Below are 25631 nucleotides of genomic sequence, written 5' to 3'. Positions count from 1 at the left end.
CCGGTTTCCTCCGAGTGGGCCGGTCTAACCGCCGTGTGTTGGGCGGTCAGACCGTCGGTTGAGGGCTGGTCAGGCCGGTGGTATGAGGCCGGTCTGACCGACAGGTCCGAGTCCGACTGTGTTTCGTCGGGTCTCGAGGTTTCCTTGCTCGGGAAGGCATGTTTCGGGTTTTCTTTGGTTTCTACCCCGAGTTGGACGTGAAGGAGGGCCTGTAGAGGGCATGACTAACCCCTATATAAGGGACATGGCCGGTTCATTGTAAAAAACCAATCTATAATCAATCAATCGAATCATTTTTCATTTTGCTTTTAGTTTTCTCTTAGTTTGTCCATCTTTGTCGGTTTGCACTGTAAACCGTCCGCCGCCGCTGCAAGAGTGCGACACCTCTTTGTAGGTTTGTCCTGAAAACCTTCCGTTTTGCCCACGAGACAGGTAGTTATCTAGAAATCGGCTCCGCTAGCCGGTTTAGTTATCAAAACCCATTTAGGTTTAGCTCTTTGCTAGATCGAGGTGCTACGATCACCGCAAGGCTTAAGGTGCTACGATCGTACTTGTCAACTTGTTAAAAAAGTTGCCCACACCGTCGCCGCGGCATTCTTTGCCGACGACTCCGTCTCGGTCTTCTTGTCGTCCTGCCTCCTCGCATCGTCGGCGCCACCCTCCTTGGCGCACAGGACAGGAGCATCACGGCTCTATCCCTCTCTTGCCTACCCCTTCTCCACCTTGACACCGGCGAGAGCAGGGTTTTAAATTTCGAAATCAACATTTCTGCCGTAGCTGAGCGATAGATGGAAATTTTTTGAATTTTTGACGGATTTTGAATAAAATTTGACCAAATTCATAAAAGAATTGCAAAAAACCAAAATTTTCGGATGAGATGTTAGCATTTCGGTGGGGGGCGAAATTTCCGAACATTGGGCGAGAGCCGCCGTGCTGTTGGCTGCCGCGACGACATGGACCGACGATGACCTGCCTCATCGCGCTCGGCGAGGCCGTTCTCCCCGGCCAACGCGTCTGCGTATGAATGTGAATTAAGCAATCAAGTTGTGTGCGCCGTGCGAATATATATAGCTCTCTGTTTCCGTTTTTCCGTACGTTTTCTCGGAACGGAATGGTGGTTTTCCTTTGAAATTAACCTTCCCGAATTGAGGTAACCCGAAATTAATATTAGTCCCCGATGCATACAGCATACATTACATTTCAAATACGAATTCTAGTTTACATTTTAACACTAAACTGAACAATCTGCTCATGGATAAAAAGAAAATTATATATAAAAAAAATGCCGTATCGCGGGCCAGCGCCACCGCCTTCTTCGCAGCCGTACGACCTGCTTGCCATCACCCCGTTTTTTTTTCCTGTTAGAGAATAATTATTATTATGGAGTGGATTAATGTTTGGATCAAGTTGAGAGAATGTTGGACCAACGTGGAACAGAAAAGTTGGGTTTAGGGTTTTAGTTTGTAATGGGCCGGGCTGCTGTTGGGCTGCTCGTTTACTTAATATAGGAGGGAGATATATAGGAGCTGATCAGAAAACCTAATTCTTCTCTTTAGGGTACGGTTTCAAGTGAGAATTAGGGTTAATCGCGTGCTTTTGTAGTTCAGTAAATTGATTCATAATTCGGTTTTTGTTCCAGGTGAGTTTTGATAATTTTGTCTATAATCTTAATTACATTACTTCCAGATCTTGATCCGAGCATTTTTGGTATTTCATGTAGCTTTTCTTCGGTTGGAACCATGTTAATGAAGTCTAGTTCTTACCAGTAATGTTTTGTGAAATTTTATATGTTAGATCAATCTTGTCTTTTTAGTTTACGTATGTTAACTTAATTTCGTTCAGATTAGAGCTAGTTTTATTAAATTCCATTCGATTTCATCCATTAATTGTTCTTTCTTTCTGTGTCTTTGGAAAAATAGAACCTACGGAATGTCTTGTACTGCTTTAATTAATTGTATTCTTTTACTATATGCGTAACTTTTGTGTACTGTAAAGCAGTTGCCTTTAATTAGTTTTGCTACGAGTCCTTAATTTGAGTGTGTTAGGACGATCAACATAGTGTTATATATAGTAACATATCAATAATTTTCAATGTTATTTGCTTTCATTTCCAAACTTTGTTGCCACAATCATTTATTATTCTAAAGAACAAGCGATCATTAACCCCATCCGACGCGCTAGGCTGATCATGCACTGTCATTGATGTAACTGCATCGTCACTATATCTTGTGTCTGCCACCCCCTTGTCATCACGTTTTGTCACCGTTGTCGGTAGCCGGACCGCCTTACCGGTCTTTTCGTCATCATTTTCACCATCCATGCAGGCTCCACCACCTCCAGGGTGAGACTAGATCCAATCACTCCAAGTCAATTGCCAATGGCGTGCACTAGCTACTACCTACCAGATCGGCATGAGGTGGAGACGGAGAAAGGTGACCATGGATGTCAGCAGAACAAGGCCAAGGACGAGCATAGACATGGAAGTGACGCTAGCATAGTGCCGTCATCATGGCCACCTTGCCATTACCGTCAACTCTGCCTGCAAGATCTGGAGGAGAAGGTGCAACGCATGGAGGGAAGTGGTGGCCTGAGGAGGCTCAATCCATTGGTTCCGGGAGTTGGGGTGATTGGATCTAGCACTCTGCACCGGTAATCATGTTTTGTAGCTTAAAAAGAAAAGTTATAGCTGTCATATTTCAATATCTTTCTTTTGGTATTTTTTCCAATTAACTCGAATAAGTGGTTGACATATCATCAAAACACTGCTGATGACCGTGTCGGAAAAAACAGAGAAGCAAACCATGGAAATTGTTGATAATTCTGTAGATGCTGCGATTTACTTAATTGATTTGCTAAGTTTGGTGGTTTAAAAGATATGCTCAAATTAATAATGGGATACCATGTTTTTGCTAGTTTGTTGGAGTTCTAGATTTCAGGCTTTATAATTTACATTGAGGATTTATTAGTGGTATTTATTTACTAGTCTTGGGTTATTTTTTTTCAGGTTTGGATGGTTCAGGTGCCACTGATTTATTTGCTGAGTTTGTTGCAATTGGTTCTTTATTTGTGTTCTTTTGGGCAAGCATTGCCCCCAATCGGCTCGGCTTTAACAGTAAATGGTAAGGACACATTCAAGATTGTCCACAATGGGAATTATTATTTTGGTGAATCATGTGATTTCAAAATAAATATTCAGTTTTATTCATTTTAGATGGAAATAATTGTTTAAATTCAAATTTATTTGGGATGGAAACTATTATTTCATAACCGTCATGCTTTTTTTCAAAGAAAAATTGTTCACGATCATACCCCTTGTTCATTGCAAATCTCTATGTGTTCTTACAATTCCATATTGTGCTTTTTTAGTATGTTGTACTCACAGATGCGTTGGCATTTCGTGCATGGAAGATATTGCAATTTAACTTTACATTTGTTATTATATATACATGTTTAAATTATGCACCTTAGTTTCATATAAGTAGAAAATCAAACATAGATATCATATGTGGTTTGTCCTATTGTGGTAGCTCATTGGAATTAATCGTGATGATATATGTGATATCATGTGTGTGGATTATTACAATGGGACTCAGGTCAGATTCTGGGAGGATAAATGGAACGGGAATACTCCCTTTGCTGCTCGTTACCCGGCCTTATACAACCTTGTGATAAACAAGAATGAATCAGTGGCAGTGGTTATGAGTAAAAGACCTCTAAAAGTGTCCTTTAGGAGGGCTATTGTGGGTCATAATTTAAAAGCTTGGTTGGAAGTGGTCTCAAAGGTTATATCAATACAATTGACCGAGCAGAATGATACCTTTTTGTGGGAGATACAAAAGAATGGACGTTTCTCAGTTAACTCAATGTACAAAGCAATCATGTACAGGGAAGTCGTTCCTAAAAAGGACATGATTTGGAAACTCAGAATACCACTAAAAATTAAAATTTTCTTGTGGTACTTAAAGAATGGAGTAATTTTAACAAAGGATAATTTAGCCAAAAGGAAGTGGAAGGGTAATGTTAAGTGTTGTTTTTGTGATACTAACGAATCAATTCAACACCTTTTCTTTGATTGTATTTTGGCAAGATTCATGTGGAATGCAGTCTATATATCTTTTGGAATTCACCCGCCTAGGAATGTTGCTAGTATGTTCGGCAATTGGCTAAAGGGGGTTCAACCCAAGCTAAGAGCTCAAATCGTTGTGGGGATTTCAGCTTTGTGTTGGGCGGTTTGGTTATGCCGGAATGATGTAGTCTTTAATGGCTCCAATACTAATTTTCTGTTGCAGGTGATTTTCAGGGGGACTTTTTAGGCAAGACAATGGTCTTTGCTACTTAAGGAGGAAGATGGCCAAAAAGTGAGAGAAGGTTGCTTGATCCTAGAGATGAGAGTTTCTAGCTTTTTCGCAATGAAGGGATGGAACTTAAGGAAAAGATTGGGAGATTAATGTTCTCTTGTTCTTGTGTGGTATGGTTGAAACTTTGTATTAACTTTTTAAGAATTGCTGTTGCTAGAGCCTAAGTGCTCGGGTCTAGTTGCTTGTGATGGTGTTAAACCTTGTGTAAGGGTGTGAGTCTATGTACTCTTGTGAGTTTTGTTGGGGCTGTGTACATCCTTTTTTGGGTGTAGAGGCCGGTTTAATCCATTATCTAAAAAAAATGTGTGTGGATTATGCTGCATTGGTATTCTTATAAATTGCTTGTCTTGTATGCCCATAAGAAGGCTCTATCAAAATCTTTGATAAATTTTGTAGTAGGCCTTTTTTGTGTGTGTTTTAATGGCACTTGAGGAATATAAATACATGTTTTTGACAAAGTAAACATAACTTCTGACATTTACACACACCAACTAAAGGTACACACAACCATATATGTGAAAATAAGGATTTAAATCTTGGTGTGCAAAGTCATACACCCACGACGTTGTGCAGCTCATAGATTCCATCTCATCTTCCACCACCCTCCACCCATAAAACTGAGATGAGCATCCTCCCTCTCTCTATATATGCTACCTCAACTTGCATACTGCCTTCTATCCTCCTAATTTATGCAAAGAAAAACGATTAATTTAAACAACTAATGCACCAAGGAATTCACAAATTATATGACGTTTGGATTGTCCTACCAAAGTATGTAAAGAATTTCCAACCACAAGCCTCGAGTGTGTGTGGTGGGTGTACATACATGGCTTCAACATGTGGACAGGTGTCATTCTTCATACTACAAGAATCCATAATTTTGTTGGCGCCCAAAATAAAAGCGCCAAGAAAAACTTTCCACATTGTTAGCCGCCAATAAAATGGACTTTCCCTTGCCCTCTAGACTTGGTGGGTATTCCTTGTTGGTTGGCTGGCAAAGCTTATTACTTTGGTAGTTTTATGTTTTTCTTGGTGGTTTGTGCCCCTGAAGAAATATATATCTTGATTCTTGTCATGAGGTTCATGACAGGAAGAAAGAACAAAGTGGAAAAAAGTTCTAGCGCAAATGGATGCAAAGGAAAAACAAGGATTCAATAGGAAACAAATACACCATTCCCATCCATCCCACTTTAACCGAAGTCTTATTCATACCATTTTCCATCCATCTCACTTTAACCGAAGTCTTATCAAAACAATACCTATTCATTCATCTTCCTATTTAGGCATGCGTACTACTCCCCCCACAACCTATAGCTAACCATCAACCTCCATCCACTCCATAGCTGCCACTACCCCCACCTTGCCATGACATCAACACAATGGATCCAATCTGTCGAGTCTCTGCCGACCACCATGACGCGCCTTCATCAATCCTCTTTGGCGAGTCACTCATGACATGATCCTCTCCAGCATCTTTAGAGCGGGAACCGCTAGATTTGTCATCATCAAAAGCTAGTTGGCCTGCCACGACTAGATTCACCACAGGGTCCTTCTCTTACAGTCTTCTCCCAAGCTATATATCTCCACCACTAACTTATCTTGTTCACTTGATCTTCTTCCAGAAAAAATGTAAGTAAAGAGTATTACTGAAGTTTACACTAAGAAGTGGTTCTTATTGGCCATGTTATTATAACATGGTCTATCGTAGCACAACATAGTGTTCCAATTTATAGGAAAAAGTAGTCATTCTTATTAACCATTTTACTGCCATGCATCAAGGAAATAATTGAAACAGAACCAGGTACTACCATACTAGAGATCAGTCTAGACAAACTAAAGACCATTGATGATATATAAATTGAACTTGTCATACCACCAATATCAATCACTATAGGCATCACTTCCACACATATGTAAAAGTGTCTTACACATTTTCTCATATTCAAATTTAGCTAAAAATTGTAAAATAGTGTAGTGCCTAAATTCAGCAGGGAACTTCGACCTTGAACAACCTCTGAGTGTTCCTGGTAACTATATTATATATCATGTTTACCTGTTGCTAAGTGTGAGTAGTTGAGCCCAAACTTGTTCTATTTTCATTTTATCTCAACTAATACAAAGATCGTTCCGATCAGCTCTCGGAACCATGCTTTCAGGGTTAACGCCAATCACCAAAGCCAAGACGACGGCATCAAGATGCACCACAGGGTCAGAGGTGGGTGGGCACATATTTGAGATCAACGGGTACAGATTCCAGAAGGGCATCGGTGTTGGCAAGTTTGTCCGGTCGAACATCTTCACTGTCGGTGGCTTCGACTGGGCAGCTTCTATCCTGATGGAGTTTGTGAGGCTTACAAAGAGTACATCTCAGTCTATCTTGAGCTTATGAGTGACAATGCTGAGGTCCGGGCATTGTATTCCCTCAGATTGGTTAATCAGGTACCTGGCTTGTCCAACTGGGAATTGACCCTGAACAAACAGCCAGTAGTGTTCAGCTCTAGGGGTAAAAATCGGTTTGGAACTGTCATTTCACATGCCTATTTCAAGCTAAGAAGCGATCTTGAGCTGCCAGAATCAGGCTTCATCAAGGACAATCGCCTCACAATTAAATGTCTACTTCTGGTTGCGAAGTGAGCATAGCTCAACTGGTTAGGTTCCTTGTGGTGGAACCAGCCCACCCGGGTTCAAATCCTAGATTTGACACGGGTGCTCGCATTTACGGCTAATTATTCTTTCAGTGGTAGGCGACGTACCCGTTGACAGCGAGGCGCCTGTGGTGACTTCGTCAATCTCAAGACATGCCGGCTCAGTCTTTCGGAGGTGCTCATAGGGGTAGAGTGTGCGTGTGTGCGTTCATAGGGGTGAGTGTGCGCACGTTGTAAGCGCCTGCGTACGTACTGTGTTTCTCAAAAAAAAAATGTCTACTTCTGGTTATCAAAGAATCACATGTGTGTGAACCTTCAGGGAGGTGATAAGATTGAGATGATCCGGCATTTACTTGTGGCTGCGGATAGATATGCCATGGACAGGCTCAAGTTGATTTGCCAACACATCCTTGGCAAGAGTCTTCATGTGGACAATGTGGCAACTACATTGGCTTTGGCAAACGTGCACGTCACAACTACACACCTGATTTTTCCTAGACAAACACCTCAATAGGTTGCAGACGGATAAGTGTCTGTGTCTGCATAACTCGACCCTCATTTTTGCATACAGCTTCTTAAGAGACCCGCATGCGAAAATCTATTTTCATAGACATCCCTCTTAGGGAACCGTATGCAAAAATATAGCTATTTTTTTAGATGTGCCAATTAATCGGCCGCATGGAAAAATATATTTTCGTAGACGGACCTCTTAAAGTTCCACCTAGAAGTCTGAGTTACTTCCTCTTTCACTCTTTAGCACTTCGAATTTGTTCAAGTCATCCCCTCTCTATCTCCTTACCTCTTCCTTATCTCCTCTCTTCCTCCTCCTCTCCTCCTCTCCTCTCATACTCCTCTCTCTCTATCTCTCTCAAACTCTCTCCCAGGAACTCTCTCCTTTCCAATTCTCGGGCGCACAGCGGTGGATGGCGGACGGGAGCGCGGCGGCAGAGGCCAGTGGGTGCGTGGTGGCAGGCTCCCCATGCATCGAAGGAGGCAGCAGTGGTGGTGGTTGCATGGTGGCGCCCGGGTGGTAGTAGATCCAGTGTTGGGCGACGGAAGACGAAGGCGGTGAGGAGAGCGCGACAGTTGGCCGGCGGGAGGAACAAGGCAGCGGCGGTGGCGGTGGCGCGCGGTGGCTGGCGGTCGGCAGCGGATCCAGTGTAGGGCGACGGACATCGAAGGTGGCGAGGGGCGCGCGGTAGTCGGCCGGCAGGAGGAACAAGGTAGCAGCGGCGGCCATCCCCCTACTCGGATCCACGCGAATCCAGCGGCGGTGGCAGGAGGAGCACACCCGCGGTGGCGGGAGGAGCCCGACGGCGGTGAACGGGCCCAATGGCTAATGGGTTAGGGAAATGATTTCCCACCTACCAAAAGATATCTTTAAATCCTAACCATTCATTCTCCCACTTCCATTTAATTCCAACCCTTTATTCATTTCCCAATCTCAATCCCACCCCTTATTTTTCATTATCCAAACATACCTTAAAGGTAAGCAAATGTAAATACAAGCTAAGTGACACATCATCACCAGACAATGTCCTAACCATCCGTTTCAACAATAAAAGAACAAAGAAAGACTAAAACTGATCAACCATAAGCAATTCATCATTCAAACATTCTGGACAATTAATGATTTGGTTTTTCTAGAGTGTACTTTATATCCATTTAATTAATTAGTATTTTTTTTGAAATTAAATATTTTCTTCACTAGCGGCTTCTTAAAACCAGATTTATTAGTTTGCACTATTTCTTTCATACTGATGTTGGCATAACACATATATGAACAGGTTTACAAGATAGCATAATATCAAAATTTTAATGTAAGTCCTCTTAAAGTAAATCTTATTTTGTTGCTAACTACTAGACATTTTTTCCCTTTGTTCAGTTATTCTTTTTCTTTAGTGTGCACATCTTTTTAAAGTCATTAACATGTACATAATCATCCCGCAACAATGTACGAGATGTGATTAGTATAACTATATAGTTCATTCACACTAAGTACAGTTAATGCTATTTATCTTCTATCTCATTAAGGCGCATCACCTCAACTATGTTAAGCCCTTCGATGATTACTCTATGGTCTAAATTGACTCCATTCTTTTTCTTCTCTTATAAAGTCACAGTCCTTAATTAGTTTTTGCCTTTGCATGATCAATCAATTGTTTGTAGCTTTTATCGATGATTGATTAAAGATGTAAATTACGCAAAGTATATAAAGTTATGTCGTTTAGCTTAGATTAAAGTCATCATATGTTGTATTTCTACCATATTAGCATACAATACTCCTGTAGCAATGCAATTATGCAAAGAGTTTCATCTAGTATTATTGCACATTAGCTTGCCATTGTGTGGAGCTTATGGATGTAGCGCAGCATATGCCTTATGCTATCATAGTGTTGATTGCATTATCTTCAAAATGTGACAACACATTTTTGGAGAACGTGTGTGTTGGATATTATATACTCCCTCCAGTCATTATTATATAATCCCTCCGTCACTAAAATTAGCGTTAAAACATCATATACTAATTACCGGAGGAAGTATATAAGTACTACACTCACTTCCCTAAAATAATATTGGTGATTTGCTACTCTATAAATATTGCCACTTTTGATTACTTTGCACTCTGACAATACCATGTAAGACCATCTGAGTTCAATGAATTGTGGGCTAGGATGGTAATTAATTGAAGCACATCCTATTTCTAGAGTAGAAAAATACCAAATCTAACAAAACCCAATGCTTATCTCCCCATTTTCTCTCCACCATGGTTCATCTCTCCTACATGGCAACCCTGCGAAGCTCAAATAAGCCTGTAACTGATCATAAATAAAAGAGTAAATTTCACAAAACTACAGGTACTTTGCACAATCTATCACAAAATCTATAATTTTAAAAATTATCTCATAAAACTACATATTTAGGGACCCTGTTATTACAAAACTACATGTTTTAGCTCTCTTCGTTAAATCTACCGTCACCTGACAGGGTGGCCCACTTGCAGCCTCAGGAACTTCCCCGTTAAATGACACGGTTCCTAGTTTTCCTAGCGTGAACCGAATAGGTTCCTGAGTCGGATGATGCAGTTATAGATGGCCATCTGGGCGGCACGGCTCGGCACGGCCTAGGCACGGCCCGACCAACACACCGGACCATGACGTGCCAGCCCACATGCTGAAGCATCGGCCCAGGCACTGCCCAATACGACTCGGGCCATGTTGGGCCGGCCCGAAGGCACGACAACCCATCATGCTTCTTCATAAAAAAGGTATAATTTCCGTCCCTCATTTCTTTGGGTCATGTATGAATAATTGTAATAAGTCTATATGCATCCCTTCTCTCTTGGCCCGTGAATTATATGGCTACACTAAGTCTAATTTTAGTCCCTAAACTATTTTTCTTCCCTCCTCATTGGATAGGGCCGTGCCGGGCTTGCCCACCGTGTTTGGGAATCAGCCCAGGCCTGGCCAATCGGGCCAGGCCGTACCTGGGCCGGGCCATCGGGCCTTATGGCCATCTATAGATGCAGCTTGGACGAATTGAAGAACCGAAACTAATGCAAACGGACGACGCGCAGCAGACCAACCGATGCATCTTTAACCGTAAAACACTCTTATTTTCCATCATCTTAAAAAAGAAAAAGTTGGATATCCAATTGGAAGGGGCAAAATATAAAAATTCACTGCCTAGGGTTTGATGTAGGAGATCGAAGAGGCGTCTCCTCGCCGTCGTCGCTCACCATCTTCCGCCGCAACCGCCGCCGCCGATCGCCTCTACCCTCGACGCACGCAAGGTTGGTATCCATCAGCTTCACCCCGCGCTTCCTCCTCCTCCGCCGCCGCAAGAAGAGCTAGCTTGCCCCTTTCCCGCCGATTTGATCCGATCCCCCCAACCTGCTCTGATCGATCGGTTCTTGGGAAATTTCGCAGCGGGGGATGGTGTCCAAGAAGAAGAAGACGGTGTCGAGGCACACCACGGAGTCGGAGGAAGGCAGGCACTCGTTCGAGATCGTCGGGTACAGCCTCAAGAAGGGCATCGGCGTGGACGAGTTCGTCGAATCCGCCACCTTCGCCGTCGGCGGCTACGACTGGTGCATCCGCTTCTACCCCGACGGCAAAGGCGATGGTGCCAAGGACTACATCTCGGTCTACCTCGAGCTCCTGACCAAGGACTGCGCCGTCCGGGCGGCCTACGACCTGAGATTGGTTAATCTTGCCACCGGGTTGCCAAAGAGTGTCTACTCTGAAACAACTCACAGGATGTTCAATTCTGAGGACAGTAGCAAATTTGCTCCGCATTACGCGACTTTCATGCACAGAAGTCAACTGGAGATGGAAGCGTCAGGCTACATCAAGGACGATCGCCTCACAATCGAATGCTTTGTTACCGTCGTCGTCCAGGAATCGATGGCGTCTAATACCGTGAAGGCCCATGAATTAATCAAGGTGCCGCCGTCAGATATATTGGAAAATTTTGGCGAATTGTTGGAGAAGGGGGAAGGGGCGGATGTGACTTTCGTTGTTGGGGGAGAGAAAATCGCCGCGCACAAGATCGTCCTTGCAGCACGGTCATCCGTCTTCAAGGCGGAGCTCTATGGGCAGATGAAGGAGAAGAGGGCCCGGCGGGTAACCGTGGAAGACATGTAGCCTGATGTTTTCAGGGGCCTCCTGCATTTCATCTACACCGATTCGTTGCCGGACATGGATGATCTCAGTGATGACGACTACTATGAGATGATCAGGCTTTTGCTTGTGGCTGCTGATAGGTATGCCATGGACAGGATGAAGTTGCAGTGCGAAAGCATCCTCGGCGAGCATCTTGATGTGCAGACCGTCGCAACTACATTGGCTTTAGCTGATCAGCACAACTGCAACGGCCTTAAAGATGTTTGCATTGAGTTTATCGCCACTCAAAACAAGATGGATGATGTGGTGGCAACTGAAGGCTATGCTGAGGACTTGCCCTTCTGTCTTAGTTGATGTATTCGAGAAGGCAAGTAAGTTACGTAGAATTTAAATGCTAATGAACCCCCTTCTACTTAGGTGCTGTCTAGGAGTAGGTTCTAGTTCTTAAATTGTATGAATAGCATGTCTGTTTTGCAAGAGCAGCTCTGCTAACACCGGGGGTTATATGTGCTGTGTTAAATTATGATCTCCTTTTAGGGCACCCACAATGTTGTAAAAAACCAGGTAGTAAGCATTAAATGGTTGCTTACTACCTGGTATTAGTCATTGTGGGAGTAGTTCATACTTAAAGCCAGGAAGTAGCGCTACTGCCGGCAAGAAGGGAATAAAAAATGAAATGTGTACAGTGGAGTTCTGACAAAAAATTTTAAATTGCAAGTAGCCTTTGCTTCTTCCAACCGTTGCTCTCCTCCCCAGCCAACCGTTGCATGGACTGTTCTTCTTGCCATCTTCATGCCCTACAAAAACAGAGATGGCTCATAATTTCTTTGAATCAACACAAACACATTCTGTGAAACTTAGCTAGCTGAGAGCTTGAGATGGATCCCTCCAAGAGAGGTTTCATGAACTTGTTAAACCAAGGCTCTCCAAGCCAACAATCTAGCCAAAACTCCCCTCCTACTCAATTCCCCTCAACTTTCTCCCAATCACAATTTCCCCAATCCCCACATTTTACTCAAGCCTCACCACCTAATTTCCAAACCTTCAACCCTTTTGGTCCTCCAGCCAACTATCACCTATATGGTAGTTCTCCTCCAAACTTTCAAGGTTTTCAGCAGCAAGCAAGCTGGTTACAATCTGCACCAATAAGCTTTCAAGGTTTTCGTCCCCAAGAAAGTTGGATGCACTCACCAAATCAAGTTGTCGGGTCCGCCTCATCTCATGGATCCGAATCAGCCTCTCAGTGCCCTGCAAGACAGGAAGAGAACAATTTGGTTAACATCGAAGAGTCAAGTGACAATAGCCAAGAGACAGGGAGAAGAGGGACACGCGTCAACTGGACCGAAGAAGAAAACTTACGACTCCTCAGCTCTTGGTTGAATAACTCACTAGATTCTATAAATGGCAATGACAAGAAGGGAGAATACTATTGGAGGGATGTTGCTGCAGAGTTCAATGGTAATGCATCTAGCAATAACCGCAAAAGGACAGTCGTGCAATGCAAGACACATTGGGGTGGTGTTAAGAAGGACATTGCAAAATTTTGTGGAGCTTATTCTCGAGCTAGAAGAACCTGGAGCAGTGGATTCTCTGATGATATGATCATGGAGAAAGCCCATGCATTATATAAATCAGAAAACAATGATAAAACTTTTACATTAGAGTATATGTGGAGAGAATTAAAGGATCAACCAAAATGGCAACGGATACTTGAAGAGGACAGCAAGAACAAGAGGACTAAGATTTCTGAATCTGGTGCATATACATCATCATCCAACCAAGAAACTGAGGAGGAGACCAGCCGAAAAGAGAAGCGTCCTGAAGGGCAGAAAAAAGCCAAAGCCAAGCTTAAAGGGAAAGGAAAAAAACCTGCACCGTCTCCTTTGGGGGACCAGCCATCTCAAGATTTTGTTCTCTTCAACGAAGCTGTAAAATTGAGAGCAGAAGCAGTGCTGAAATCTGCAGAAGCAACCACCAAATCAGCGGAAGCAAAGAAGGAACAAACTAGGATGGAGAAGTATCAGACATATTTAAAGTTGTTGGACAAAGACACTGCCAATTTTAGTGATGCAAAACTCAAGAGGCATGAAGCTGTCCTCGAAAAGCTAGCTACAGAACTTGCAGAAGAATAGAAGATCCCTAAGTTATGTTTGTACCCCTAGTACTTAGTGTGTCACTGTTTCATTAAGTTTAACTTGCTAGTAATATTTAGACTTGTGATAGGTTTGTAGGGCAAGTAATTGTTGTATTGTGAACTCAGTGAATGATGAATGTAATATTTCACTAGTGAGAAGGCATATGAAGTGATAATATTTGCCCACAATCATAATATGTCTGAACCTTCTGCTCTGTAGTCTCTGATTTGTCCCATAACAACAGCAATTTGTTTCTTAAGCAGCCTGCAGAAAAATATACATTGATAATAATTAGCACAACATTTTATAATATGGTGGTTTGAATAGATAGAAAAGGAAGGTATGGTTGTTTAAAATCTAGCTGTTAGAATACATCCAAAAAGCAAGACATGGTTGTTTAAAATCTAGCTGTTGGAATACATCCAAAAAGCAAGACACAGTTGTCTAAAATTTAGCTGTTGGAATACATCCAAAAAGAAAGACATGGCTGTTCAGAATCTAGCTGTTGGAAACTAGCCGTTGCAATGGAAGCAAAAGCAAGGCATCAATGTTACACATAGCTAGCAGGATGAACCATATATAAATAAGACATGCACATCACGAAGGCAGCATTCCCCTTCCTTTCCTTCAACTTCTTACCAACATAACAACCCATCTCCAAAAAAGATGTCCACTGAGTCACAAGATAATTCTAGTCATTCCGATGAGTCCATCACTAGTGAGAAGCTTGATGATATGACATGGGAAGAAATTAATGACCCTATGGAAGCTCAGCTTGAAGCTCGGTTGGAAGCTCAACTTGAAGCGAGATTGATGGCTCACCTAGCTGGTAGCTCTAATCAGCTGGGGGGCTACACAAGGAGGTACATTAGTAGAGATCATGAAGATGACCACAACAGATTATTTGCTAAATATTTTTCTGAGAGTCCATTGTACACCGATGATCAGTTTCGGAGGAGATTTCGCATGAGAAGGCATCTTTTTTTGCGCATTGTACAAGCTCTTGGTGTTTGGTCTCCATATTTTCGTCTAAGGCGAGATGCATTTGGCAAGGTGGGTCTATCACCATTGCAAAAATGCACCGCTGCCATGCGAATGTTGGCATATGGTACACCAGCTGATCTTATGGATGAGACCTTTGGGGTTGCAGAAAGTACAACAATGGAGTGCATGATCAATTTTGTTCAAGGTGTGCGGCATTTATTTGGTGAACAATATTTGCGCAGGCCTACCGTGGAGGATATTCAACGTTTACTTCAATTTGGAGAGGCACATGGATTTCCTGGGATGTTGGGGAGTATTGATTGCATGCATTAGGAATGGCAAAGTTGTCCGGTTGCATGGAAGGGCCAATTCACACGTGGTGACTATGGAGTACCCACTATTATGCTTGAAGCAGTTGCTTCTTTAGATTTATGGATTTGGCATGCTTTCTTTGGTGCTGCTGGTTCAAACAATGATATTAATGTGTTGGACCAGTCTCCATTATTCACTGAAATGATACAAGGAAGAGCACCTCCTGTTCAGTTTACCATAAATGGTACACAATATAACATGGGATACTATTTAACTGATGGAATTTATCCGGAGTGGGCTGCATTTGCCAAATCAATCACCAGGCCCCAAAGTGCTAAGCACAAATTATATGCCCAACGTCAAGAATCAGCAAGAAAAGATGTGGAAAGAGCCTTTGGGGTTTTGCAAAAACGTTGGGCCATCATACGTCACCCGGCGCGTATTTGGGAAAGGGAAGAGCTTGCAGATATAATGTATGCCTGCATTATTTTGCACAACATGATAGTTGAGGATGAGAGAGGCTCATATGATATACCGGATGACAATACATATGAACAAGGGCAGTATTCTCCTCAAATGACAGGGCTTGACCATGGACCAATATATGGATTTCAAGAAGTTTTAGAGCAAAACAAGGCTATCCATGACCGACAAACACATCGGCGTCTGAAGGGAGATTTGATAGAGCACGTGTGGCAGAAATTTAGTGGTCAGCAACAATAAGATTAGATTTTAATAATTCCATATCAACCTTGTATTTTACTAGTTTAATTTGTCTTTACCAATTTAGAATCTAAATGTTTGCTTCCAAAAGTACTTGTATTTGTATGTCAAATGTATTACTTTTTATCAGCTACGTATTCCAATAGGGACTATGTACACTAGCTAGTTATCTTGCAATACCTACAAAAATGGATTGCCTTTTATTTCTGAAGAACTATATATATGTTCTGTATACAGCTAGTAGACTGAAGAAAAAAGGAGAGCAAAACTACCAACAGAGAGGCAAAATGTGGTTCCTTTTTCCTGAAAACATTTGAACAGGAAACAACTGTGTTGATACATAGCAACAAGGTTACTTACACCAACACCAATGCACTGGTGTCAAGTATACTCCCCTGCAGCTAGCTGATCGAGAATCGAGAATCAGCTAGAGCCCTGACAAACATATACTCCAGTAGCTATATCGAATACTATTGAAGTTTTCAGATTAATCAAACTCCGATGCTTACTTTCGATTAGTGTTGTAAGAATTAAACATAATTATATCTCATCATCATGTAGCTTGTATTTTTGAGAAAAAAGACAGTCGGTTGCTGTTAACAGGCCGGCAACATAGCAAATAGATATATTTTGGATGGCAAGAGAGTTAAATTAAATTTTCTGCAACATAATATTTAGCAAGAACATAAAAGGTTAGTGCTAGCTACATCCGTTCGTGATGTAGAACAGTAGAAGGTTAATGTAGCTACCTGTTTTAAACTGTTGTATGCTGGGCTCTTATGGAGTGGGGAAACCTAGTGTTGTGTTCTTTACTTGGATAGAAGCACGAACCATAACACAGATCAAACGGTAAAACAACTGACCGTGATTAAACAAAAAATCTGTCCACATAGTTATAGCAACTCCGACCGTGATTAAAAAAAAAATCTGTCCACACAGATATGGCAACTCCGATTCTCATAAACTGAACTAGAAAATATAACATGCGCAACATCGACAGAGAGGTACATGGTACAATATTTATCATGCAAGCACATACGCTATTCTACTACTTAAATCACAAGCATAGGGGTTAGTTGGACTTACAGTTGGTCTTGCAGCTCCGTCGCAGATCTCAGCAGGAGGATATGAAGCCGAAGCTGATCACACACCAGAGAAGATGACCTCCTCAGTCTCCAGCCGGGCTGAAGCACCAGTCCGCCATAATAAGGGAGGTGGCTTGCGGCGTCGGGCGGCGGGGATAGCGGCGACGGATGAAGGGGAAAGCGTCGCCTGATTGCAGAGAAGGAAGGTTTGCGGCGTCGATGGTGGGGGTGGAGCGGATGCGGCGCCGGGTGGTAGCGATAGAGGGGATTGCGTCGTTGGGTGGCGGAGAGGAACCCGGCGTCAGTGGAAGGGTGGAGGGGTTTGTGGCGTTGATTTCGGGGGGAGGGGGAGCGGATCGCCGCATGGATAGTGGGGACGGAGGAGTTGGCGGCAGCGAGTGGCGGGGTAGGAGCGGATTTTACGGCGGCGGGGAAGGAGAGGAGATTGCGGCGCCGGTGGAAACAGCGAAAGAGGAATTGGGGATCGATCTGGCCGGAACTCGCGCGAAGGAACTGAGGAGCGCCGATTTTTTTTATCCTGTGGACCCCACCTTTACTACCCTCTCGCCGAGATAAGCATTGTGGATAGTGTCTTCTCCTATTACCGCCTGTGACTGGGTCCCACACTAATACTCATCTTGATAATATACATTGGTGTTGCCCTTAGGGAAAAGTGATAGATGAACAATAGTTGGATATCGATGTAAGGAGCTGTCATAGCCTCAAGCTCTCAAGTGCTGAGTCGAACAACATTAGAAAAAAGTTTCATTCCACTGAGTGTGGCAATATAGCAGCATAACTAGCAACACACTGATGCTGTCATTTTAATATTCTGTTTCCCTGTTATACATTGCCTGCAGAGATATGGCATTTTGCGGCATGACAGCATGAGTAGTTTGATTGTTCAATCAATATTGCAATAATTTTGTAGTTGGAATTTGTTTGGATGATCGTGTTCATGATTAATGTTTGGTTATCTGGTTAGCTGTTAGGCTTTTAAGTTTCATCTGGCGTTCGAGTCCAACAGCTAAACCTGCTGATATTGCCCCAAGTCTATATTAACGAATAATTAATTATTCTATAGCTTTGCGTGCTCATGTTTTACTGCTGCAATGGGAACTTTGGATAGTTCATAATTATCAGAGGATTTTATCGACTGCATTGGTGTTCTATTAGTTATTCAGAGTAAAAACTAATTATCTTTTACACCAGCAAGCACTATATAGAGAGATTATTTACCATGTTGAACCTTATGAAGGTGGTAAAATGTAGGCCTGAACAGCAGTACACTTGAAATTTTAGAGCTAAACAGGAAAGTACACTCGAAATGCCGTAGGAAACTGTCGACATAATAAACAGATACGCCCATCCTCGATGGTTACGCGCGACATCCTCGCCTCCTTCATACCCACGCAGAGCTGCGCCTGGAAGACAGGCGACCGCATCGCGAGCACGATCTTATGCGCCGCAAAGCTCCCCCTTCCAACAATGAAGGTAACATATGCTCCCTGCTTTGTCTCCAGCAGCTTGCCAACTTGCCAAGATGCTCCGCGATGTCTGACGGCGGCACTTGAATGATCTCAGAGGTCCCCTTGGTTTCGCTCAGCCGCGATTCTTTGATGACCTTCACCGTGCTTTCAACCGTGATGGTATCATCCTTGATGTAACCCGGACAATGAAAGATCCACCGAATCTGGCAAGATGAGTACTGCAAACCGGCTGATACCTTCATGGCTGAACACCGGCTGATACCTTCATGGCTGAACACTCACGGTGTCCGGCGCCGGCCGGAATCCTGGTTCAGCTTCAGCAATCTCAGTTCATAGGATGCCCACGCTGTTGCATTCTCGGAGTCGAGCACGAGGAAGAATGAACTGGCCGGCGATTTATCGGATGCCCCGCTGCTGGGTAGAAGCGGATGCTCCAGTCGTAGCCGCCGACGGCAAAGGTGGCCGATTGGACGAACTTGCCGACGACGCCCATGGCCTTCTTGAGGCCGCGCGCTGTACCCGGCGATCTCGAACGCGTGCGTCCCCTCCTCCACCTCCGTGACGTGCCTCGACGCCGTCTTCGTGGATTTCAATCCCATCTGGTGGGTGTTCGTGCAAGTGCAACCAAGATCAATTCAGAGTAACTGTCAGTTACGAGGAAGAAGGCGACGAGAGTGGTCGCGAACGGCGGAGAGCGGTGAAGGCGACGAGACGAGGCCGATTGGCAGACAAGGATGAGGTCCTAAGATTTTAGTGAGGTTTCTTCGAGAAAGACAAGATGTAGCAGAAAACATGAACCATAATACTCTCTTCATCTACTTTTCATAGTCATATTTCATCTTGGCACAATGACTAAAGATAAGTAATTCTTCTAAACATCCATTTAAATATGCTACTCCCTCCATTCCAAATTGATCTACATATATTTTTTTGGTTATTCCTAAATGATGTACATATTTGTGTTCATTCATTGTGCATTGGAGTAAATAGACATTGATGCATGCATCCATGCACACAAGTATTTATAACCCACATGCAATATCTTGATTTTTCTATTGGCTAGGAAATAGTGGGGATCGTACATACATTGAGTTTGTTGCTAGAGTAAATATAGTATGAGAGAGTTATTAGTTTTTCTTGGTCTTAGTGTACCAATGAAATATGTAGATCAATTTGGAATGGAGGGTGTCAGGGTTACGGGTCAGGCATACCCTCTACCCTTCGATATACGTTACATATCGACATGGCATACCTACGCGCACGCAGATATTTCCTACATATCCTAAGGAAACCTTTCACGAAATCTACAGATGGGAAGAGTCCTTCTCGGACAGAACTGGGTCGTCGACGTATCATATTGGGTCTGATATCTCCGAGTCCTACTTGGAGACCTCCAGATCTGTGATATAAAAGGGACCCCCCGGGGAGGGCATAGATCATCGAATCTCAGAGCCAACACAACCCACACAGCCTACGAAGCCGAAGTCTGCGAGGAGCCAAGTCATCGAGAGCTAGTCGAATCCACTCGACTACGATCTCGCCGGATCCGACAAGTTCCATCGTTCCCTTTGTAATCTATGTTTTCCACCATATAATCCCATATCAACTGGATTAGGGCTATTACCTACTAAGGGGCCTGAACCAGTATAATTCTTGTCTTTTGATTGTTCGATGTCGTACTAGATCCTTGTACCAACGTACCCCAATACCCTCTATATCCGGTCTACGGGTATCACCCGTCGACAGTGGCGCGCCAGGTAGGGGGGCTTGGTACTCATGGTTCTACTACTATGTCATCCAGCTTTGTCGACAACAATGTCAACACCAGCCTCAGCCAAGCGCTCCCTGCTTCAACAATGCTGGTATGGACTCAAGTCGGCGAAATCGTCTTCCCGGTTTACACCACGACGCCGATCTCAACCGGTCCTCCAATGACCGAAAACGAGAACGCAGTGGCTACAAACCAAGGCGACTCCATGTCGAAAAATCCACCCGTCGAAATGGAGAATGGATCATCGACGACATCCAAGCTCGGGAAGGATTCTGATACGGCCAAACCTTGTCCTTCCGACATGAACCACGAGCCGGCAAAGATGACTTCCGAAGCCACAAGGTCTTGGTGTCCTATCCACAAAACCAAGAAACACACCCTGCAAGATTGTTGGGAACTCAACGTCCGTGTTGAAATTCGCGCCTGCAAAGAACGTGGAATTCAGCGTACTTCTCCAACTCGGGATGTCTATTGTCCTATTCACAAGACAAAGAATCATGACCTCTCGAGCTGCAAAGTCTTCCTCGGCGCCATGAAAGCTCCGTCTCCTAAGTCATACGTCTCCGTCAGGGATAACGGCAAGGAACAAGGAGCGACTCCAGCCTTAGATCGATTCATTGGGGTAATCGATATCGATCATCACGAACCATCGGTCTTACATCTTCTCGAAGACTATGGGTCATCGACAACGAGCGTGCCGCGGGAGGTATTGGCTATCGATGACGTTGGCACGTCAGCGCAAGCCAACGCAGAAGTGGCGAATCAATCGACTACTCCAACCCAACACATCAGGGCCGTTCAAGCTATACTGAGGGAAACTCCTTACGATCCCGTTCTGAACGATGACCTCGAGCGTTGGACAGAACGACTACGGGAATCGGTGACCAACCTCAGCAACGCGTTTGAAGAAGCCGCTACCGCAACGCATCAAGATCAGCCGCCAACTGGCGACGCCAATGGTGAAGATCCGGAATGGAGGGAATCACCTCAACGAGCCACTCCTCCACCTCGCGGCGCTGGTGATCTCCGAGATCAAATCAACGGCCGCCGAGAAGCACGACGCACACGAGACAATGTAAATAGCTCTCGGCGTCATGTCTCTTCACGGCGCCATGATAACGGAAATCGAGGAGACCACTCAAACGAGGACCGGGATCACGACGACCACCACAATCGCAACGATCGTGAACGACGGGGGCCAGACAATACTGGTCATGGCCGCCGCCGAAACGACGACGATAATGGAGATTGGTGCCGAGAGAATAGCGAGAGACAATGACAGGATTCCCGAGATCCAGGCCGTCATCCTCGTAATCGTACGCCGGAACCAAGCGACCCATCGTCATCATCATCATCTGCGTCCTCCTCATTGTCAGACAGACATCCACGAAGGACACACGACCGCCGATAACCCACCGCCCCCAACGCTGGGTGTAGGGCTTTCGGTCGTTCCCTACGTGATGTCCGATGGCCTGAGAGATTCCGACCCAGAGCAATTGAAAAGTATGATGGGAGCACCGACCCAGAAGAATTCCTTCAAGTCTACTCCACAGTACTCTATGCTGCCGGAGCAGACGACAACGCGCTAGTGAACTATTTACCAACCGCGTTGAAGGGTTCTGCACGTTCATGGCTGATGCATCTTCCTCCCTACTCAATCTCTTCGTGGGCAGACAATTCGTCGCCAATTTCCAAGGAACGTACAAGCGCCACGCGATCGAAGACGACCTACATGCGTTGACACAGAACTCAGGTGAATCATTGAGGGAATATGTTCGACGCTTTAACGAATGCAGAAACACAATTCCTGAAATCACCGACGCTTTTGTAATCTGCACCTTCAAATCCGGTGTCAGAGATCGCTACACTACCCAGGAATTGGCGACAAGACGCATCACAGCCACTCGGAGGTTATTCGAGATCGTTGAGCGATGCACCCATGTGGACGATGCGCTAAGACGCAAGAACGACAAGCTGAAGACCGGGGGAGAGAAGAAATCAGCCACAGAGGCATCTGAGTCAAGCAAGAAGAAAAATCGCAAAAATGGGAAAAGGAAAGCTCAAGCGAAAGTCCTCGCAGCAGAATACGCGAACCGTCCCAAGCACCCAGACTCACAAGACAGCGACACAAAGAAATCTTGGTGCCCCATACACAAGACGGACATACATTCTCTAGAAGATTGCCTTGTTTTCAAAAAGTCGCTCGAGAAGCACATGGCGTTTGAAAAAGGCAAGCGAGTATGCGTTGTCGAGAAGAACGAAGAGACGGCTCCTCACGAATCGGATTCTGCGTATCCAGACTCCGACCTCCACATCTCACACATTTTCTGCAGCTCCACAACGTACTCCTCCAAGCGAGAATACAAGAAAGTGGAACGTGAAGTCTGTTCGACATGGCGGGGAGCTGCACCCAAGATGAAGTGGTCTGAGCAGAAAATAGAGTTCTCGGAAGAAGACCACCCCAAGACCGTCGTTATCCCAGGACGATATCCGATCGTGGTCGAACCCACTATTCGGAACATCAAGGTAGCGCGAGTTCTCATCGATGGTGGTAGCTCGATCAATCTTTTTTTCGCCAGTACTCTGGACGCAATGGGAATTCCACAAAGTGAGTTGACACCAACTGATCAACCCTTCCATGGAATTACTCCCTAATCATCATCCAGACCTTTGGGCAAGATTACGTTGCCTGTGACTTTCGGCCAAGCCAACAACTTCCGAACAGAGCAGATCACCTTCGATGTCGCTGAATTCGATACAGCTTATAACGCCAACATCGGGAGAACTGCACTTGCGAAGTTCATGGCCGCATCTCACTACGCGTATCAAGTGCTCAAGATGCCGGGACCGAAGGGAACAATCACTATTCAGGGGAACGCAAAGCTGGCGGTGCAGTGCGACAAGCGGAGCCTCGACATAGTCGAGCAAACGCCCAGCCCACCCGCCACGACTGAGCCACCCAAGAAAGTGAGCAAGACAAATAAGACGTCGAAGCCGGATGGCGCCATCAAGATCGTTCCACTCTCCAGTGCCAATCCCAACAAGACTGTCAAGATCGGGGCGACACTAAACGAGAAATAGGAACTCGCGCTCATCATCTTCCTCTGTGATAATGCCGACGTGTTCGCTTGGCAGCCGTCCGACATGCCGGGGGTCCCCAGGGAGGTGATTGAGCACAAACTAATGGTGCGACCCGATGCCAAGCCAGTAAAGCAAAGACTGCGGAGATTTGCACCAGACCGGAAACAAGCCATACGAGAAGAGCTCGACAAACTTCTCAAAGCTGGCTTCATCAGAGAAGTACTTCATCCAGAGTGGCTAGCCAATCCAGTCATGGTGCGGAAGGCCAACGGAAAATGGAGAATGTGTGTCAACTTCACCGACCTCAACAAGGCGTGTCCCAAGGATCACTTTCCTCTCCCTCGAATAGATCAATTGGTGGATTCAACAGCCGGTTGCGAGCTATTGAGCTTCCTCGATGCTTACTCTGGCTACCACCAAATCAGGATGGCAAAAGAGGACGAAGAGAAGACAGCATTCATCACGCCGTTCGGGGTATTTTGCTATGTTAAGATGCCGTTCGGACTGATAATCGCCGGGAATACTTTCCAGCGCACGGTCTAGGGCGCACTTAGCAACCAGCTTGGCAACAATGTCGAGGCTTACGTTGACGACATCGTTGTCAAAACCAAGACAAGCGACTCATTGATTGACGATCTGCGGGAAACATTCGACAACCTCCGACGATATCGCCTCATGCTCAATCCTGAGAAGTGCACGTTCGGAGTACCGTCGGGCAAGCTACTCGGATTCCTTGTCTTTGGCAGAGGAATAGAGGCAAATCCCGAGAAGATCAAAGCAATCGAGAACAAGAAGTCGCCCACGAGACTCAAGGAGGTACAAAAGCTAACCGGATGCAAGGCAGCACTAAGCAGATTCATCGCTAGGATGGGAGAACGAGGACAACCTTTCTTCGCTCTATTGAAGAAACAAGACAAATTTATATGGACATAGGAAGCCGAAGAGGCATTTATTGCACTCAAGCGCTACCTATCAAACCCCCCTGTACTTTTTGCTCCCCAACCTAATGAAGAATTATTCCTCTATATTGCCGCCACGCCATATTCCGTTAGCACTGTCATTGTTGTCGAGAGAGAGAAAGTACAGCGACTAGTTTATTACGTCAGCGAAGCTCTCTATGACGCAAAGACAAGATACCCACAGATCCAAAAACTGCTTTACGCAGTCATCATGACATCAAGGAAGCTGCGCCACTACTTTCAAGCTCACAGAGTCACAGTTGTATCCTCCTTCCCCCTTGGAAAAGTTGTGAGAAACAAAGACGTTGTCGGCCGCATTGCGAAATGGGTAATCGAGCTAAGCCAATTTGATGTCCACTTTGTGCCGCGGACAGCCATCAAATCCCAGGTACTCGCCGACTTCGTTGCCGATTGGACTATGCCAGACAACAAATCAGACAACCAAGGCGACAACGAAACATGGACAATGGCGTTCGATGGCGCACTCAACAGCCAAGGAGCATGGGCAGGATTTATCTTGATGTCTCCCTCCGGAGATCAATTCAAGCACGCAATCCACCTCAACTTCAGGGCGACCAATAACACTGCAGAATACGAAGGACTACTCGCCGAGATACGAGCTGCAGCCGCACTTGGGGCCAAGCGACTAATCGTCAAAGGGGACTCCGAGCTAGTCGCGAACCAGGTGCACAAAGACTATAAACGCTCTAACCCCGAGTTATCCAAGTATCTCGTAGAAGTCAGGAAGCTAGAGAAGAGATTCGATGGGATCGAGGTCCGACACGTCTATCGCAAGGACAACGTCGAGCCAGACGACCTAGCACGACGCGCGTCCAGACGAGAACCGCTCGAACCCAGCACCTTTCTCGATATCCTGACGAAGCCATCGGTGAAAGAAGTTAGCGGCGAAGTTAGCCCGAACACACCCGACATCAGCTCGGAGGTCATCGAGGCAGAACGCGCCGTTGCTGACATCGAAACCACAGACGACTGGCGCATCCCATCAATCAAATTCATCAGCAGTGAGGAGTTGCCCGAGGACGATACAGAGGCCGAGAAAATAACCCGTAAAGCAAAGATCTACTGTATGGTCGGTAATGATTTATACAAAAAAGCGCTAAACGGTGTACTTCTCAAATGCGTCTCTACCGATGATGGCAGACACCTCCTCCTCGACATACATGAAGGCATATGTGGGTCACATGCCGCCGGTCGGACATTGGTCGGCAAAGCTTTTCGACAAGGCTTTTTCTGGCCAACCGCCCTTAAAGATGCATGCGACATGGTCCAGCGATGTGAAGCCTGTCAATTCCACAGTAAACACACAAAGCTACTCGTGCAAGCGCTCCAGACTATCCCTCTGACTTGGCCGTTCTCGTGCTGGGGGCTAGATATACTTGGGCCATTCCCACGAGGACAGGGCGGCTACAGATTCCTATTTGTGGCGATCGACAAATTCACCA

The 25631-nt window shown here is 45.0% G+C and overlaps 1 protein-coding gene and 2 pseudogenes across 1 annotated transcript; all 3 read left to right on the top strand.

Annotated features, from left to right (window-relative positions):
• Positions 1-10938: 10938 nt before the first annotated feature.
• On the top strand, positions 10939-12019 carry LOC107276768 (BTB/POZ and MATH domain-containing protein 1-like; annotated as a pseudogene).
• Positions 12020-12457: 438 nt separating this feature from the next.
• Positions 12458-13938, top strand: LOC107276113 (glutathione S-transferase T2). The gene has a single exon (XM_015794090.3). It carries the CDS (start codon positions 12507-12509, stop codon positions 13758-13760), a length of 1254 nt encoding a protein of 417 aa, XP_015649576.1. The 5' UTR covers positions 12458-12506; the 3' UTR covers positions 13761-13938.
• A 443-nt stretch (positions 13939-14381) lies between these two features.
• Positions 14382-15987, top strand: LOC107281905 (protein ALP1-like; annotated as a pseudogene).
• Positions 15988-25631: the final 9644 nt, after the last annotated feature.

This window comes from Oryza sativa, chromosome 8, assembly GCF_034140825.1.
Source record: "Oryza sativa Japonica Group chromosome 8, ASM3414082v1".
Taxonomy (NCBI): Eukaryota; Viridiplantae; Streptophyta; class Magnoliopsida; order Poales; family Poaceae; genus Oryza; species Oryza sativa.
The sequence above is the reverse complement of the archived record's forward strand: the minus strand, read 5'-3'. Positions and strand labels throughout refer to the sequence as shown.